Consider the following 14,468-nt stretch of genomic DNA (forward strand, 5'->3'; position numbering starts at 1 on the left):
GGGTAATTCAGAATACAAGTTGCATTAATTAAACATTTGTTACTGTGCTACAATATGAATAATTAAGTCTGAATGAAGATCATAAAATGTCATGTTCCAAACATCAAAATGATGTTGGCAAAAAAATCATGTGCATGTGTGTGTAAGAAGTGCCTTTCTATCCACTTCCACCCCTTCTTTGCATATCCTTTATGAAGTTCAGACAGATTTCTAAATAGTCTTCAATAGAGGGATTATTTTAGCAGTCTTCTCTGTAGTTTTTCTGAGCTGCTCAATAGTGCTTGTAAAGAGGCTGAACCTCAGGTTCTCTCTTTAACAGGCAGATAAATTATTTCTCCTTTTCATATATGGTGACAAGGGCTAATGGTCTCCCTGAGAAGTCTAGTTATTTGTTGCGTATTTATTTCATACAATACCTTCCGTTTTTCCACAGATTTGCTTTAGGAACACTCAGATGTTGTCTACACATTTTGTGGACTTCCACCTTCCAGGAGTCTGTGAAGTCTGGAGCTTAAAATGAACAGCATGGCCTCTAACAATTAAATGGTGTTTGGTTGCCAAAGTTCAAGACTGTGGTGTTTTGGCAGATTGACATGTTGCCCTGGGAACGTTCATAAAGCCCTGAATGTTTCATTCTTTCTGTCCTACTGCATTCTAGAAAAAAGGTATTACTAGGTTCAGTTACGGAGGTTCACATTGCTCAGTGTAATAAGATTCATGCTTGTACTAAGATTTCTGTGCTAAGCCAGTGCCTTCCTACTTAATTGTTAAGGTGATTTATTTTGGCCACTGCGCAGTTTTTGGGCTACATTCCCATTTTCATAGTGTTGTTAAGTACCACACATCCATTTGAATGCTTTCTTGTTGCTGTTGCAAATCTTTTGTAAAACCATTACAATTAAACAAGGTTTGAAACAGTAAGCTGAATTTCATTAATGTTTTGTCTTTAGGTCTGCTTTCTGTGAGATCACTTTTTCACTGTGGCCCTTCTAGCTCAGAGTGTTTGAGATCCATCAGCACCTCCTGAACCTTCAGTAGGAAGGCACGCTCCTCCTGCTGTGGAGACGGCAGCAAGCGCTCAACAAGTGGTACAATATTCTGTTTTCGTGAAAACACTGTGTTCTGCTGTAGCGGCGAATCACCTATTTGTAGCTGTGGGAAGAGACCTCTGGATGTCATTTGGAAGAACGCAGCTCAAAACAAGGCCAGCCTGCAGCACTTCCCATTCAGGCATCTCAAGGAAAGTGCAGACCCAGCTTTTTTAAAATGTAGCTGCCTGCTGACGTGCAGTTGGAGCTTAACTCGTCACGGGGCAGCAGTGGATGAGCCGGGAGCTGGGCAGAGCAGGGTCAGGCCCTCGCCCCGCGGCCGCTGCCTCAGGGCACCTGAGCGAGGCGGTGACAGCCACGGGAGCTGCCACCAGCCCAGCGTCACCGGGTGACAGCCAGGCAGCCCGCGATGTCGCAGCTCCGCCTGGGGAACCCTCACGATAGCTCAGGGCCGAGGTGGGAACGGGCCGGGGCAGGCACCGACGGCTGCGGGGCAGCCGAAATGGGGCTCCTGGCGTGCACCCCACAGTGGGGCGGGCAGGGCCGGGTCGGGCAGTGATGCCCTAACGCACTCTCTCAAACGCGGTTTGCTCTGGTTATCATCCCCGACCGCCCCCCCCCCCCCCCCCAGCCCCCCGGTGTTTATACGTAAAAGATCTTTCCTTCCTGCCTCTGATTGACAGCCAGAAAACCTGCCACTGTTTTTCCCTGGGAGGCTCAGCTTCGGCTTCCCCCCACCCCTCACCCCGCAGTCCTCCCCTCCCTGATCGTGTGTGTCGTCGTCGTCGTCCCCCCCCTCCCCGGTCCTACGGAGAGCGGCGAGGCGGCGCTTCTCCCGGGGCCGGCCCTGCCCGGCCCCAGCCCGGCCCCAGCGCGGCCCTGCCCGGCCCCAGCCCGGCCCCAGCGCGGCCCTGCCCGGCCCCAGCCCGGTCCCAGCGCGGCCCTGCCCGGCCCCAGCCCGGCCCTGCCCCGCAGCAGCAGCATGGTAGTGCAGCCGGTGCTACGCGCCGTCATCATGGGGCCCCCGGGCTCCGGGAAAGGCACCGTCTCCGCTCGGATTATCAAACACTTCGGGATGAAGCACCTCTCCAGCGGCGACCTGCTGAGGGACAACATGCAGAAGAAGACAGGTGGGCGCGGGGACGGGCCAAAAGCTGGGGTGGGGGGTGTCCCCACGCGGCCCTTCCCAGGCAGGAAGCTCCGGCGTGACACAGCCCACTCTGCCGCGGAGCGGGGACACACGGTCCTGCCCGCCTCCCCCGCGCCGTTCCTTCCCCTTGTCCCACCGCTTCCCAACCGGGAAAGCCCTGGGGTTCCCGGAGGAGGGTTGCTGCTCCCAGGTCCCACCTCTGTGCCCGTCCATGTCCGTCCTCCCCCCCCGCCCGAGGTCGGGCGTATTCACGGAGCCCTTTGGGGAGGCCAGAGGCCACCGACGTGGGCCCCAGGGCTTCAGCCCGGGACCTTCGAGAAGCTGTGGCTTGCCATCGTCGTTGTAAGCGTGAACGGGGCGTAGCTGAGGTTTATCCTGTGCAGCTTGCTTTGTAACACCTAATTGTTTCCCTGTCTTGGTGCTTTTCATAAGCATCCAGCATTTTTTGTAGGTGGGTCTGATAGCCTTCCAGCTGACACATCTTGAAAGGGAAAAATATTCATGGTTTTAACAGACAGGGCAAGAGGAGGAGTTCTGGGCAGTCAGACTGCTTCAGATCTCAGTTGGATGGCTGGAAGTAGAGGCACATAGAATTACCAGCTCTTCCAAAATTAGAAGGCCTTGTCCTGCACTGCTGGGTGCAATGGTAGTGGTGCTTTCCAAAAACAATGAGCAGAATTTTCAAACTGCTTACCTTGTGCATTTAAAATTATTGTTATCCTGACTTTTAAAATTATTCTTATTGTTCATATCATACTCAGGTTTCGGAATGGTCTGTATTTGCATACAGGGTTGCTTGCATTAGAGAATGATGTGAATTATACTTACTATATAGTTCTATATTGACCTCTGGCACTCTGTTGAGATGCCATATCCCCACCCTCTGATGGATTTTTGCAATGAGGAAAGGTCCCCTCCTGAATTGCACATCTGCTTTTCTTCTTGGTGAGGTTGAAAACCTTGTAAGAACCATTTCAGGTTGCATGTGATGAAGTGAGAGTATTGTTATTTCCAGTACTTTGAAGCTGCAGACGACTACCTTCACTTGTAAGTATCACTGCAATATTGTGGTTAGGTGACCGGCAGCCTTGGTTTTGGAAGCTTATAAGCATGTTTGAAGGTGGAAAATTATCTCTATTATGAAATCAATTGTGATGTGATTGCCATGTCTCTTTTCACACAAATTCTGTTTGCTCTGTGAGAACAATGACTTTGGCTTAGTTGACTGACTGTACTACAGTCGATATCTACAAGTTAAACATTTGCTAGGAGCACCACCTGTGCAGGCATGTGTGATGACATTTGTGCTTTTTCTGTTTGGTTGCACAAGCGTAAGTTTTTATTTACAGAGGGCCACAAAACTGAAATTGTTGCTATTAGGAACTTTCAGTGTAAGAAGGACCTACAGAGAAAGGAAGGTGTTTCAGAAGGAAATATGCTATTTACTAAACACTTTAGGTTTTGTGCTTTTTTGATATGTCTTGGAAGCAAGATCAAAGACCATCAGCATCAAGCTGAAGGGTGTGTGAAAAGAGGAAATTGCAAGTGGAAATAACCCCATTGCCTGATTGGAGGAGGGAGCCATGAAGTAGCAGGAAAGAACCATGAAAATTCGGCAAAGTGTTGTAGGTGGGTTGGACAGATGGAAGAATGTGAAGGGGAACCCAGATGTGAAATGAAAGTGTAGCAGACACTTTAAAACCTGGAGGTGAGGAGAGAAACCAGTGGAGGGTGTTAGAGATGTTTAAGTTTGCTTCGCACTAGCTAGCATAGAACTTACAGGAACGGGCTACAGAGTTACTAATTCACTAATTAATCCAGATGAAGCTCTGTTTTAATTTTATTGAAAGTGAGTCACTTGTTGCAGAAATGGTGTCCAAAAGTTTGAGATGAATACTGAGGTAGCAGGAGTAAGTAGTACACTGAAGGAGGGAGGCGGACTGAGAGGCAGCTTAGAGAGCTTACACAAGGTTAGCTGAGGCAAAGAGTTAATGAGTTTTGATTATAATGAAGAGTCCTGCAATTCCCAGTTCTTTGGGAACTGTGTTAGGCTAGGTAGGGCAGTTAAAACACTTGGAAAATTAAATATCATTAACAATAGTTACACAGTGCCATTTTTGGCATTTGCTGTCTCATGAAAATGGACTTTGTTGAAAAGTCTTGTGGAACATGTGGGTGTCCTTAGCAATTTGCAGTTATTACCATGTCCTGCTGCTCTGGAGAGTGGAGATTCTGTGACCACCTCTAGTGCTAAGCAACCTGTTGTCTGAATGTGGCTAGGGCTTGTTTGCTGTAGTGTGGTTAGGACATACCAGTCTTGCAAAGCCATGAAACATGGATACCTGTTGTACCTGGACAGGAAAGAAACCTGTGTTGCCGTTAATTCCAAAGATTGCCATGCATGTATTGGTTTCAGACCTCAGCTGAAAAAAACAGAACGATATAAAAACAACAAAACCTCACGAAATTGCACCCCCAACAACAAGGGGGAAAAAAAAGCAGTATGGTATACTATTAAAACTTTTTGCCCTAACATATAACTATTTGGGTACAGTTGTGCCTGTTTTTTATTTCTGTAATAGTGACTTTATAAACGACCTGAGGTCTGTAGTGAGAGATAGCATGTTTCCAGCTCTGTTGGCCTAATAATAGGACCTTAACAGCTTGTCGTGCTCTAAAGCTCTCTGGGACCAAAAGCCCATCTGTCTTTCCAAAGTATCTTAGTACCATTCTCCGTCAACCTTGCCTTGTCCATATTCTTAGATCATTGTGGCTACGGCAATGCTACAGCGTAAATAATGGATCCAAGCATCAAGTACACATTAAACTACCTAGATGTAATTTATTGCTCCTCCCAGCATACTTTTGCAGGGTACATAGTTCAAGGTGTGCTGGAATAATAAAAGAGGTATGACTTGTTGACCTGGAAGAAGGGAGGTAGGGAAAATAGTCACTTTGTACTCAGGCAGATGATCACCTTCTTTCCAGTTCGTGATGTGCTGGAGGACTCAAGCACTGATGTCTGACTCTTTTCCACATAGTGAGGATTTGAAGTCTGACCAAGGTGCATAGTGCCTATTTCCAAATAGTCTTCAAGCTTTTCAAAGCCCGATCATGGATGTGGGCACCCAGTAAGGGGCAATTGTCCTTTCATTATTTTTTTTTTTTTTCAGGACTAAAGCTACTGTTTGCATTACTGGAGGGCACCTATTGCTTTTCAGTTGTCTTGTCTGAAGAAGGGCCTCTCTACTATTGCACATTCCAATACTGCATCAACTGATGGGGCTGGTATTCTTCATTGCTTTCTGCTTAAAGTGGTTATCTCTTGTATTAGTATGTCAGTCGTCCCCTTTTCTCTTCTGTTTAGTTTACTGTAACTAGATGTGAGTTGGCTGCAAGTAAAGTCATCTGCAGATCCACAATAAAACCAGTCTAGCTGCTATTTTGGGTGACTTATATAATTGGTTAATTATTTTATAAACGAAAGCCACAGAGACTTTGTGCTTAGGATGATACCCGAGCAAATTAATTTCTTCCCAGCTATACCTATGATTTGGGTGAACTACAGCATGCTACTGCCTGTCACTTAGAAGCATGGTGTGATATCCGGAACTGTGATGCGTGGATGGTATTTTAGCGAGCCAGTGGGCTAAATGACTGGTATTAAAGGTTAGTCAGTTGCATGGGAAAATACTGGTGTCCCATAAATAGTTTACAGCATTTATAAACATCCTCTTGTAACTCTAGTAATCATAAAAATACAAACCTGGCAAGCATGTACCATTGCATACTGCTCTCTTAAATACCAAAGGTGTTTCTCCTCTTATTGAAGTCACAAGTTAAAAACTAGCCACTAAACTGAGAAAATAACTCTCTTGACAGGAAGTCTGAAGGCTGATATCTTAATGAACTTGTATTATTTACATTTCTTCTTTTGAAGACTCTCTTACCTAATGGCCTGTCCTGATTTTAGCTTTTGGAACCTAATGTTTCAAACACTAACTAGTAAAATTATTCGGAGGGTGGGCTGAATGCCCTGTTGCCATCCATGGAACTACAAACCAATCAAATTAATCTGATACATATTTGCACAGTCAGATCCTAACTGATCATCTCGAATTTCAGCAAGTGTCCTGTCTTGTTTACAACTTTACTGTTCTGCGCCATCCTTACAAAACAAATTTTTTGCAGTCTTGTGGGCTTTTTTTTGCTCGCTGGAGGTCAGATGGTGTAATGCGACTTCTTTTACTTTCACAGAAGTTGGAATCCTTGCCAAGTCCTATATTGATCAAGGGCGGCTTATTCCAGATGACATCATGACACGCCTAATGCTGAATGAGCTAAAAGGTCTACATCAGTACAACTGGCTATTGGATGGTAAGTTAGCATATTGGATGTCACTGTATATGGAGAGAAAATCTGCACTGGAAAGCTTGGAGAGCTTTGGTCACTTGTGGGTAGCTACACTCCAGTAGCCATCCTCGAGTTGTAGTAACTGGACAGTATTTGCTACCAGCTTGTGAAACCTTCAGCAGGTAGTCTGCCCCAGTTTCCTTGGCTGTAAAGTATTTTGGGTGCATCCTGCCTTCAGAGCGTTACAGGGATGTTTAATCCATGAGGAAAAGGGCAGCTCAGCACTCCAGTAAAATTTAAAAACTGGCAATCCTGGTAATTCTTATGCTGTATTTCCTCTTTAGAATGTGCATTGAGAAGTTTCTTTTTTAAAAGCCTTTCTTGTTAAAGTCCTTGGGGAATGGAACACTTTTGAAGAATGGGCCTGAGGAATTATTTAAATAGAAAGGTAGGTACATGAGGCATTGGAACAGGCTGCCCAGGGAGGTGGTGGAGTCTCCATCCCTGGAGGCATTTAAAAGAAGGGTAGATGTGGTGCTTGAGAATATGGTTTAGTGGTGGACTTGGCAGTGATAGGTTAGCAGTTGGACTCGATGATCTTAAGGGTCTTTTCCAACCTTAACAATTCTATGATTGTATGATGCAGCAACAGGCTAAGTATGGAAAGCCAGTACTGCAGTGGTGCAGTGTGTAATAAATCACAAACAAAAACGCTGCTTAAATGCTCTGAAAGGTCTCTTCCATGCATTTGTCGCCATCTTCATGAACTGAATGGTGTTTGCTACACCAGTCCATGGGAGTATGGTTGGATGTGCAGCGCAAAGATAGTGTCTAGGCTGGATGTGCATGTTTTCAGATTCTAGTCACAATCTGCCTCAGCAGATAAAATTAAAAAGTTGTTTGTGTGGCTTTGTATTTAGAGGGAGTGAAAAATCCACAGTGCTCTCTGTCTCTTATTGCTTTATTATAATTGCTTCTAGTACAGTCATCTGTTCTGGTGGCTTTAGTCAGTTATGCTCCTCCTTAGTGAAGACAAAGGCTTAATGCCCAGAGTGAACAGCACAATGAAACCTAATCAATAAAGGGAATAGCTGCAGATGGTTTTTCCCCTTTAGTTCCAGACCGTGTGTACACATAGTTCCAGCCTTGTGGAGCTGGATGTCTAGCAGTATAGCTGGGCACACTGGCAACTCGTCACAGGAGGGTGGTGTGGAGACTGTAAGAGAATAAATACATTTCTGCTGCATGTTAACCTGCTGCCTTCTTTAAACTTTTGGAGTGGAAATTTTTTCTGCATCAGCATTTGTAACAAGACTCAGTGAATTACACTAGAGATAGCTCTGGCATAATCGGCTGTGTAGGAACAACACTGCTCTGTTGAAATATGTTAACCAGAAAGTCCTTTAGTTTGGTAACTGCGACTCAGAACACCCAGCTGAGGTCAGCTGGGTCAAACTAAATAGAGTTGCTGAGCTGCTTGTATGCTTATTTAGCCAAATACCCATTCACACTGCCTTATGATAGGTTGGTGGCTTCTGAAGTCACAGCAGATGTAGCAGTCTGAGTTGTGTTTGTGTGTGGGTATGATCTGCTTAGGTTTGTGTGCTATATAATTAGGGCACTTTTCTCTGTGTTCTTGGAGTCTTCATTATTCATCACATCTTGTACATTTTTTTCTGTATCGAGAAAACACTGTATGCAGCAAATGCTTGTTCAGTTTCAATGAAATGCTTTTTTAAAAGCACTTTAATTTGTTGAGGGAGTTTCTCATTACCAAGTCCCAGAGCAAACTAATTTTCCAGCTGCATAACTAAGTTGTGTGGTGGCTGACTAGCTTGTCAATAGTAAGAAAGAATAGCAGTGCTGGAGCCCTGGCGCTTCCTCTGCTCTTAACATTTAGAAGCACTTTCATGAGATAATGTGAACATGAGAGAAATAGGATGAGGGCAGTTGATGACCATGATACAAACCAGGTGCATCAGACACAAGCACAAGCAAGAGCTCGGTCTGAGTTAATCAACTCTTTCCTTCTGTGATGTCTTAGACAAGACACAGTAGCCTTAAGACCATAAAATATATTGTTTTCTCTGTTGTAAGGCTAATTCTTGGCTGGTTTCTTACTCAGGCAATGGACTCAGCAACCGATGTTATGCAAAGAAGTTTCTTAAATTTGTACCTATCAGTACTTGCCTTTATGGAGAAGTTTACTTGTATGGTAGGAAGAAAATTACAAGCTGCTGAAGAACATGAGACTGTGCAAGAGCTTTGTGAGTAGAGGTATTATTCCAGTGAATCTGTGGTGCAGTAGCATGTTCTACAGTAGCTTTGACTGCCAAAGTTCTGGTGGTCGTTTTTTCACTTTACATTCTTTGTGGGGACCTTAGTTTTCTTGTTCTCTGTTTCTCACGTCCTTCTTAAGTTCCCCTACATTTCTCTACTAGTAACATGTGCCTGTGAAGGCATGCTACTGCAGCCATAGAGTTCATGGGGCAAAATGAAGTGTGTTTTAAGTGAAGAGGCAGATTCCTGTTCAGCCTGAGTGTTCTCACAGTCATCACCCCGAAGGATAGTTTGATACACTAGACATCCCAGAACTCTTTCTAAAGCTCTTTTATGTAAAATTAATCCTGGACTGACTCTGGTAGATACATTGGGTTTACTGCAACTGAGTAAAATAGGGTTATCATCAACCTCCTTAAGCCAGACTTGCACAACTGTGGAAGTAAGAGTCGTCGCAAACATTTCTAGATTGTCTGTTCCAGACCTCTGACTGAACTGCCTGCAGCTTTTATTGTTCACAATGTATATACAGTGCTTTTATTCAATATAGTGGTATGTAGTACATAAGAATATGGGGTCTTTCTGCATTTATTTATTACACTTTTTGGAAGGTGATTAACTGAAATGAGGAAATGGAAGCTGGGAGGTGTTTAACAAGTTAGAGTGCTATGACACACTGAAAAATACTTGGAAAATCTGATGTCTCTTCAACTTTTACAGTATGACAATGCTTTTTTTTCTAACAATTATTTTCTCTAATGACTGAATCCAAGTAATTTTCACTATAAGTCTGCCTTTGGATTTTTATGGGGTTCTTTCCTTTAAAAAGGTTTCCCCAGAACAGTTGCTCAGGCAGAAGCCCTGGAAAAAGAATGTCAAATAGACACTGTGATTGACCTAGATGTCCCATTTGAGACCATAAAATGTCGGCTCACAGCACGTTGGATCCATCCTGCTAGTGGCAGAGTCTATAATCTTGAATTCAGTCCTCCCAAAGTGCAGGTAAGCAATACCTGTCGGTGTTGATGCTAAATAAATGTTGTGTTGCATTTGATAACCAGTAAAATATTGTTTGTGTCTATTGTGGTAAAACGCAGTAGCTCAGAAGGTGGTGGCTCATATCATCTCTTAGGAGCACAGAACCTTCCTGCTAACACCCCACCTCTGAGGGTATGTTAGTGACCTGCTAGAAGCCCAAGCTGATGGAAAATGTGTTTGTCCCTTGCAGAATGAAACACCGTGGTGGTTTGTAAGCTCTTGTTAAAGCTGTTCACTGATCTGGAATACTCTCTGTCTTGCACGCTGGCATAGGAGTTGGGCGCGCTCTTAGCCTGTTCTGCAAGTTTGCAGCCTGTACAGCCCAAAACGTGGTTTCCTTTTCCTTTCTCCAGAGGACTCATTCTCTGTATCTAGGAAGCACGCTGAATCATCAGTCAGAGGAATCCACGTAAGGCTTTCCCTGTGTTTGTATTTAACCAGGATGGGTGTTTTCAAGGGAACAGTTGTTGTATTGCAAAATTAAGATGTAGGAACTTATCAGTCAGGGAAGCTTCTCAACAGATCAAAGGTTATGCCTTCAGATATCCTAAAGAGGAATAGTAAACTTGAAGATAATGATCATTGTTACCCTGAGATTTTTTAAAAACTTGTATTAGCCTTAGTGCAACTCACCTTAAGCTGTATTTCATCCTTAAGTCTAAGTAACTTACCTGTGGTGGTGTCACATTTCACCTGGAAGCTCTATTATGTTACATCAGAAGCATAGCAGGCCTTGTAGTTTTTGGTTGCAGTGTTGCAGGAGAAGAGGCCAGCTGAAGTAGCAGGTAAGCGCTGAAGTGAGCAACTGGAAACACTGCCTTTGTATTGTTTAAAACGTGATGTTTTAAGTCATGGTTATTTCTAATGGCAGAAGAGCATAGGCAAGCTGCAACCAAGAATTATTAGACCTACCAAAGCGTGGGTTTCAGCTGCAACAGCTTTGCTATTAGGAACACTCCAGTCTACCTTCCACAGGTTAGCAGGCATATCACAACGTATGAAGTAGATTGCTGTATTTAAGTGAAACCATGTAATGGGCTGAACAGCTGAAATACAGTTGTATCTGTTATCTACCAGACCTGCAAAATGCTTCCTTACTCAACAGAAGCAAAAGATTATGGCTTTAGAGCTAGTGCCAAGGCTGAAGGCTTAATATTTGATAGGAACAATGAGGGCACTAGCATGGCTGCCTGCACAGATGCTAGAAAGAAACACTTGAGTGTTTTAAATGAATATATTATGGAAACAAGGTAAGTTTGACCATATAAATCAACCTTTAATATGATACAGATGTTCTGGAACAGATTTTCTTCACACCTTCATGAACAGAGAAGCTTACTGAACACTGATGGTTATTGCTTTTCTGAAACTGACTGCCAGAGTGCAAGCAGGAAAGGAAAACATTTTTGTGGTCTAACTGGCTTTGCACTTGCAAGATCACTCATATTTCCACTCCAAATGACAGATTAAAGTTGTCTTTAGGGAAAACCAGAATTCTTGAGGATTTAATTAATATGTGCAAAGGGTCTCTTATATCTGTGGTGGGTCATATTCTGTCCGTAGATGCATAATGATTCAAGGCACCTGAGGAGCCAACTTCTATGGCACTAGCTAGTCCTTCATAAGATACGCCCAGTGGTCAATACTTTCTTTAGTCATTGCTGGTTTCAAGGTGTAAAAGCTTCATAATCACTTGAAGCACCTCAGTAAATTGGAGGTGAAATGTGCAGTAAAGTAGGAGCTGTCACAGTTCACACATTAGGTCCCTACCTCTGTTTCTCTGAATCCTAGAAAAAGTTTAGCTGGCCTTTATGCCATTTTTTGTACAGCTCTTGCTAAATGATAACTCTTCCATTTTGTGACTTAAAATCAAAGGACCATTAATTCCTTTCCCCATTTCAGTATTGTCAAACAACGGTTCACTTGGTCTCTTGCTTGTTTCCAGTTACGCAGGAACATACTACCAACAGTATTGTTTCCCTCACATATGAAGGTTTTGTCTACTATTTCCCATATTTCCCATATACTCCAGAGGACAAAATTAGTCAAGTTACCATGAGCTGGTGTTCGCTGCCAATACTGAGAAAATATTTTTAACTGATGGACTGTTCTACTGGAAAGTCAACATCTTATACTTCAGATAAGATACGGGCAGTAGCCTTTCTCTTTAGAAGCAGAAATCTACACCCTAACTGGAAACTGATCATAATTTAAATAGAAAATTACACAAAACATATTTAAACAGAAATAAGAAATATATACCAGTCTTTGCTTTTAACCTCGATTAGGGCATTGATGATATTACTGGAGAGCCACTTGTTCAGCGCGATGATGATAAACCAGAGACGGTTACCAAGAGGCTGCAGGCTTATGATGCACAAACAAAACCTGTTCTAGAATATTATCGGTAAGTAGAAAAACCTATTCTTCTACATTCTAAAAGCTTCTTCCGTATTAGCAGAGTGAGGAACAGATCTCTCCAGTTACAGAGATATTGCAACAGTGAACGTGGTATGAGCAGCTGTGTATTCTTCGTTGACTCAATAAGAAATCAACGCAGTAAAATGAGTATATTTTCCACTGTTGCATGAAGCTTTTTCAGGAGTCTGCTTAGCAAAAGAGCCTTTCATTGCAGCCATATTCAGCTTTACAAAGAGCGCTATGCATTATTCAGTACATTATAGTACTGTTCTGATGAACATAGCTCTGGTTAGTCAGGTAACAGAGATAGTTCCTTTATTTGGAAGATATAACAGTATTTTCTCATCTGGATGTATAAGTAGAAGTCCTCCTAACAAAGGCAAGGGGTCAAGAAGTGATACACAAATAGAAAAACTGTTAATGAGGATTTAAAAATGGCTGTTCTCAGAACAGGACTGTGACAGGCGGAGTTAGCAAGGCTCTTTGGGAATAAGTAGGTATTTGAGAATACAGCTATTTGCACTGTGGAACGATAAAAAATTATTAGTTCTTTTAAGAGCCAAAATTATACACAAAGTTTTTAATGCAGAGCTGCAAATATCATGTTGCTAATATATAGATGTTAGTAGGTCACCATGTAGAGCTTTGTAGTCTTACCTTGCCCAGACAAAGAAATCAGACTCTCTTTTGACAGCATCCTGAAGTGACTGTCCTTCCTCTATCTCCATATCCACCACCCTTCACTATGCTCTACCAAAACTGTCGAGCAGAAGACTAGAAGCTCCATCTTTGGGGTGGTTAAGTTTTAAAGGAGTTTTTCTGGATTGGCAATGATTTTCCTGACTTTGGTAGCTTTCTGAAGTGAAAATGCCTCAAAGCACCACAGTAAGACATAGGCCTAAACTTTTATTGTTACTGATAACATACTTTACAGATAAAACTATCAGCTAGAACTAATTCAGAATAACTTAACTGTGCCTGGTTCACTTGCTTGTTCTGATGCACCTTCTTTGATCCTTGAGGTGTAACTTTACAATACCTGGGTTATTCACAGCTGTTTGGATGACTGCTATATAGCATGTGCTATATGACTGCATTGGTTCTTCTTATTTTTACCCTTCATAGTTTGTTATTAAGTATTCTGTGGACAGCTGTCAGTTTCATGAACTGAGGCGGCCAACAGCTCACTGTTTGAGGAACAGTGTAATGCATGTCCAGCCTGCATTCCCAAAGTTACGGCTGTTCTTGATGTTAAATCACATGCGTATTTGCACACTCCTGCCAGGACAATCTTAAAGTGAGGCGGAGATCCTGGAACAATTAAACAATTTGACACTTCTGCAATGCTTTCTTCTTTTTCCTCCTTAGGGAAAAAGGGTTACTGAAATCCTTCTCTGGAACAGAAACCAATAAGATCTGGCCACATATCTATGCTTTCCTCCAAACCAAGTTGCCAGATGTGAGCCAGAAAGATTCCACCACTCCAAGGTGAAAAGAGGTCTAACTTCTGCTCATCTGTCATAGCTCACACTTTACTACATGAGATTCAGCAGTCATGGATTTCTCTAAGTAGTCTACCAGACTGATCGATAATTAAAGTCTAATGCTGTCCTTAACTTACATTATGATAAAACTTTGTTGCCTGTGGCTCTCACTTTAATGCTGTATTTTTTTATATTAAATATACCTAATTTTTATAATATAGTAACTGACTTTAACAGAAGCAGCTACTTTTGTGTCTTTTATTCAGAAAGTATGTTTGCAAATACTGGCTGGTGAAACAAACACATTTCAGAATACAGCTTCATTACAAAACACATGGATTCATTCACTCACTCGTGAAATGCAGTGTGAAGCAGTAAGGACATGAAAGCATGTTTCTTGAATGTGCAATTAGTTGGGGCCAGCGAGAAGCTGTGAGGAACCGTGATCACCATTCTGCAAAAAACCATTTCAGACCAAAACAGGCATACATATAGGTTGATCTCACAGAAAACAGTCACCTTCTTTTAGCTTTGCTTGCACAGATTTTGGGTGATTTTGCTGGGCTTAAATTACCTTTAACACTTGCTTGGATGATTGGCCTTATTACTATGTTTATATTCCTGCCCTCAGAGCAGACATCTCGCAGGCATGAGAAAGGGAGTTTCAATGATGTGTAGCACATTGGGTAAAGC

The 14,468-nt window shown here is 42.9% G+C and overlaps 1 protein-coding gene across 2 annotated transcripts; it reads left to right on the plus strand.

The window, feature by feature from the left end:
- Positions 1 to 1,897: 1,897 nt before the first annotated feature.
- Positions 1,898 to 14,003, plus strand: AK3 (adenylate kinase 3). 2 transcript variants are annotated; one of them, XM_075078425.1, is made up of 5 exons: positions 1,898 to 2,179; positions 6,457 to 6,576; positions 9,662 to 9,834; positions 12,159 to 12,277; positions 13,660 to 14,003. In XM_075078425.1, the coding sequence occupies exons 1-5, from the start codon at positions 2,032 to 2,034 to the stop codon at positions 13,781 to 13,783; spliced, it is 684 nt and encodes a 227-aa protein (XP_074934526.1). In that variant the 5' UTR covers positions 1,898 to 2,031; the 3' UTR covers positions 13,784 to 14,003. The 2 variants fall into 2 exon arrangements, with proteins under 2 accessions (XP_074934526.1, XP_074934527.1); XM_075078426.1 differs by lacking the exon at positions 1,898 to 2,179 and adding an exon at positions 3,747 to 3,828.
- Positions 14,004 to 14,468: the final 465 nt, after the last annotated feature.

Source organism: Phalacrocorax aristotelis, chromosome Z, assembly GCF_949628215.1.
Source record: "Phalacrocorax aristotelis chromosome Z, bGulAri2.1, whole genome shotgun sequence".
NCBI lineage: Eukaryota > Metazoa > Chordata > Aves > Suliformes > Phalacrocoracidae > Phalacrocorax > Phalacrocorax aristotelis.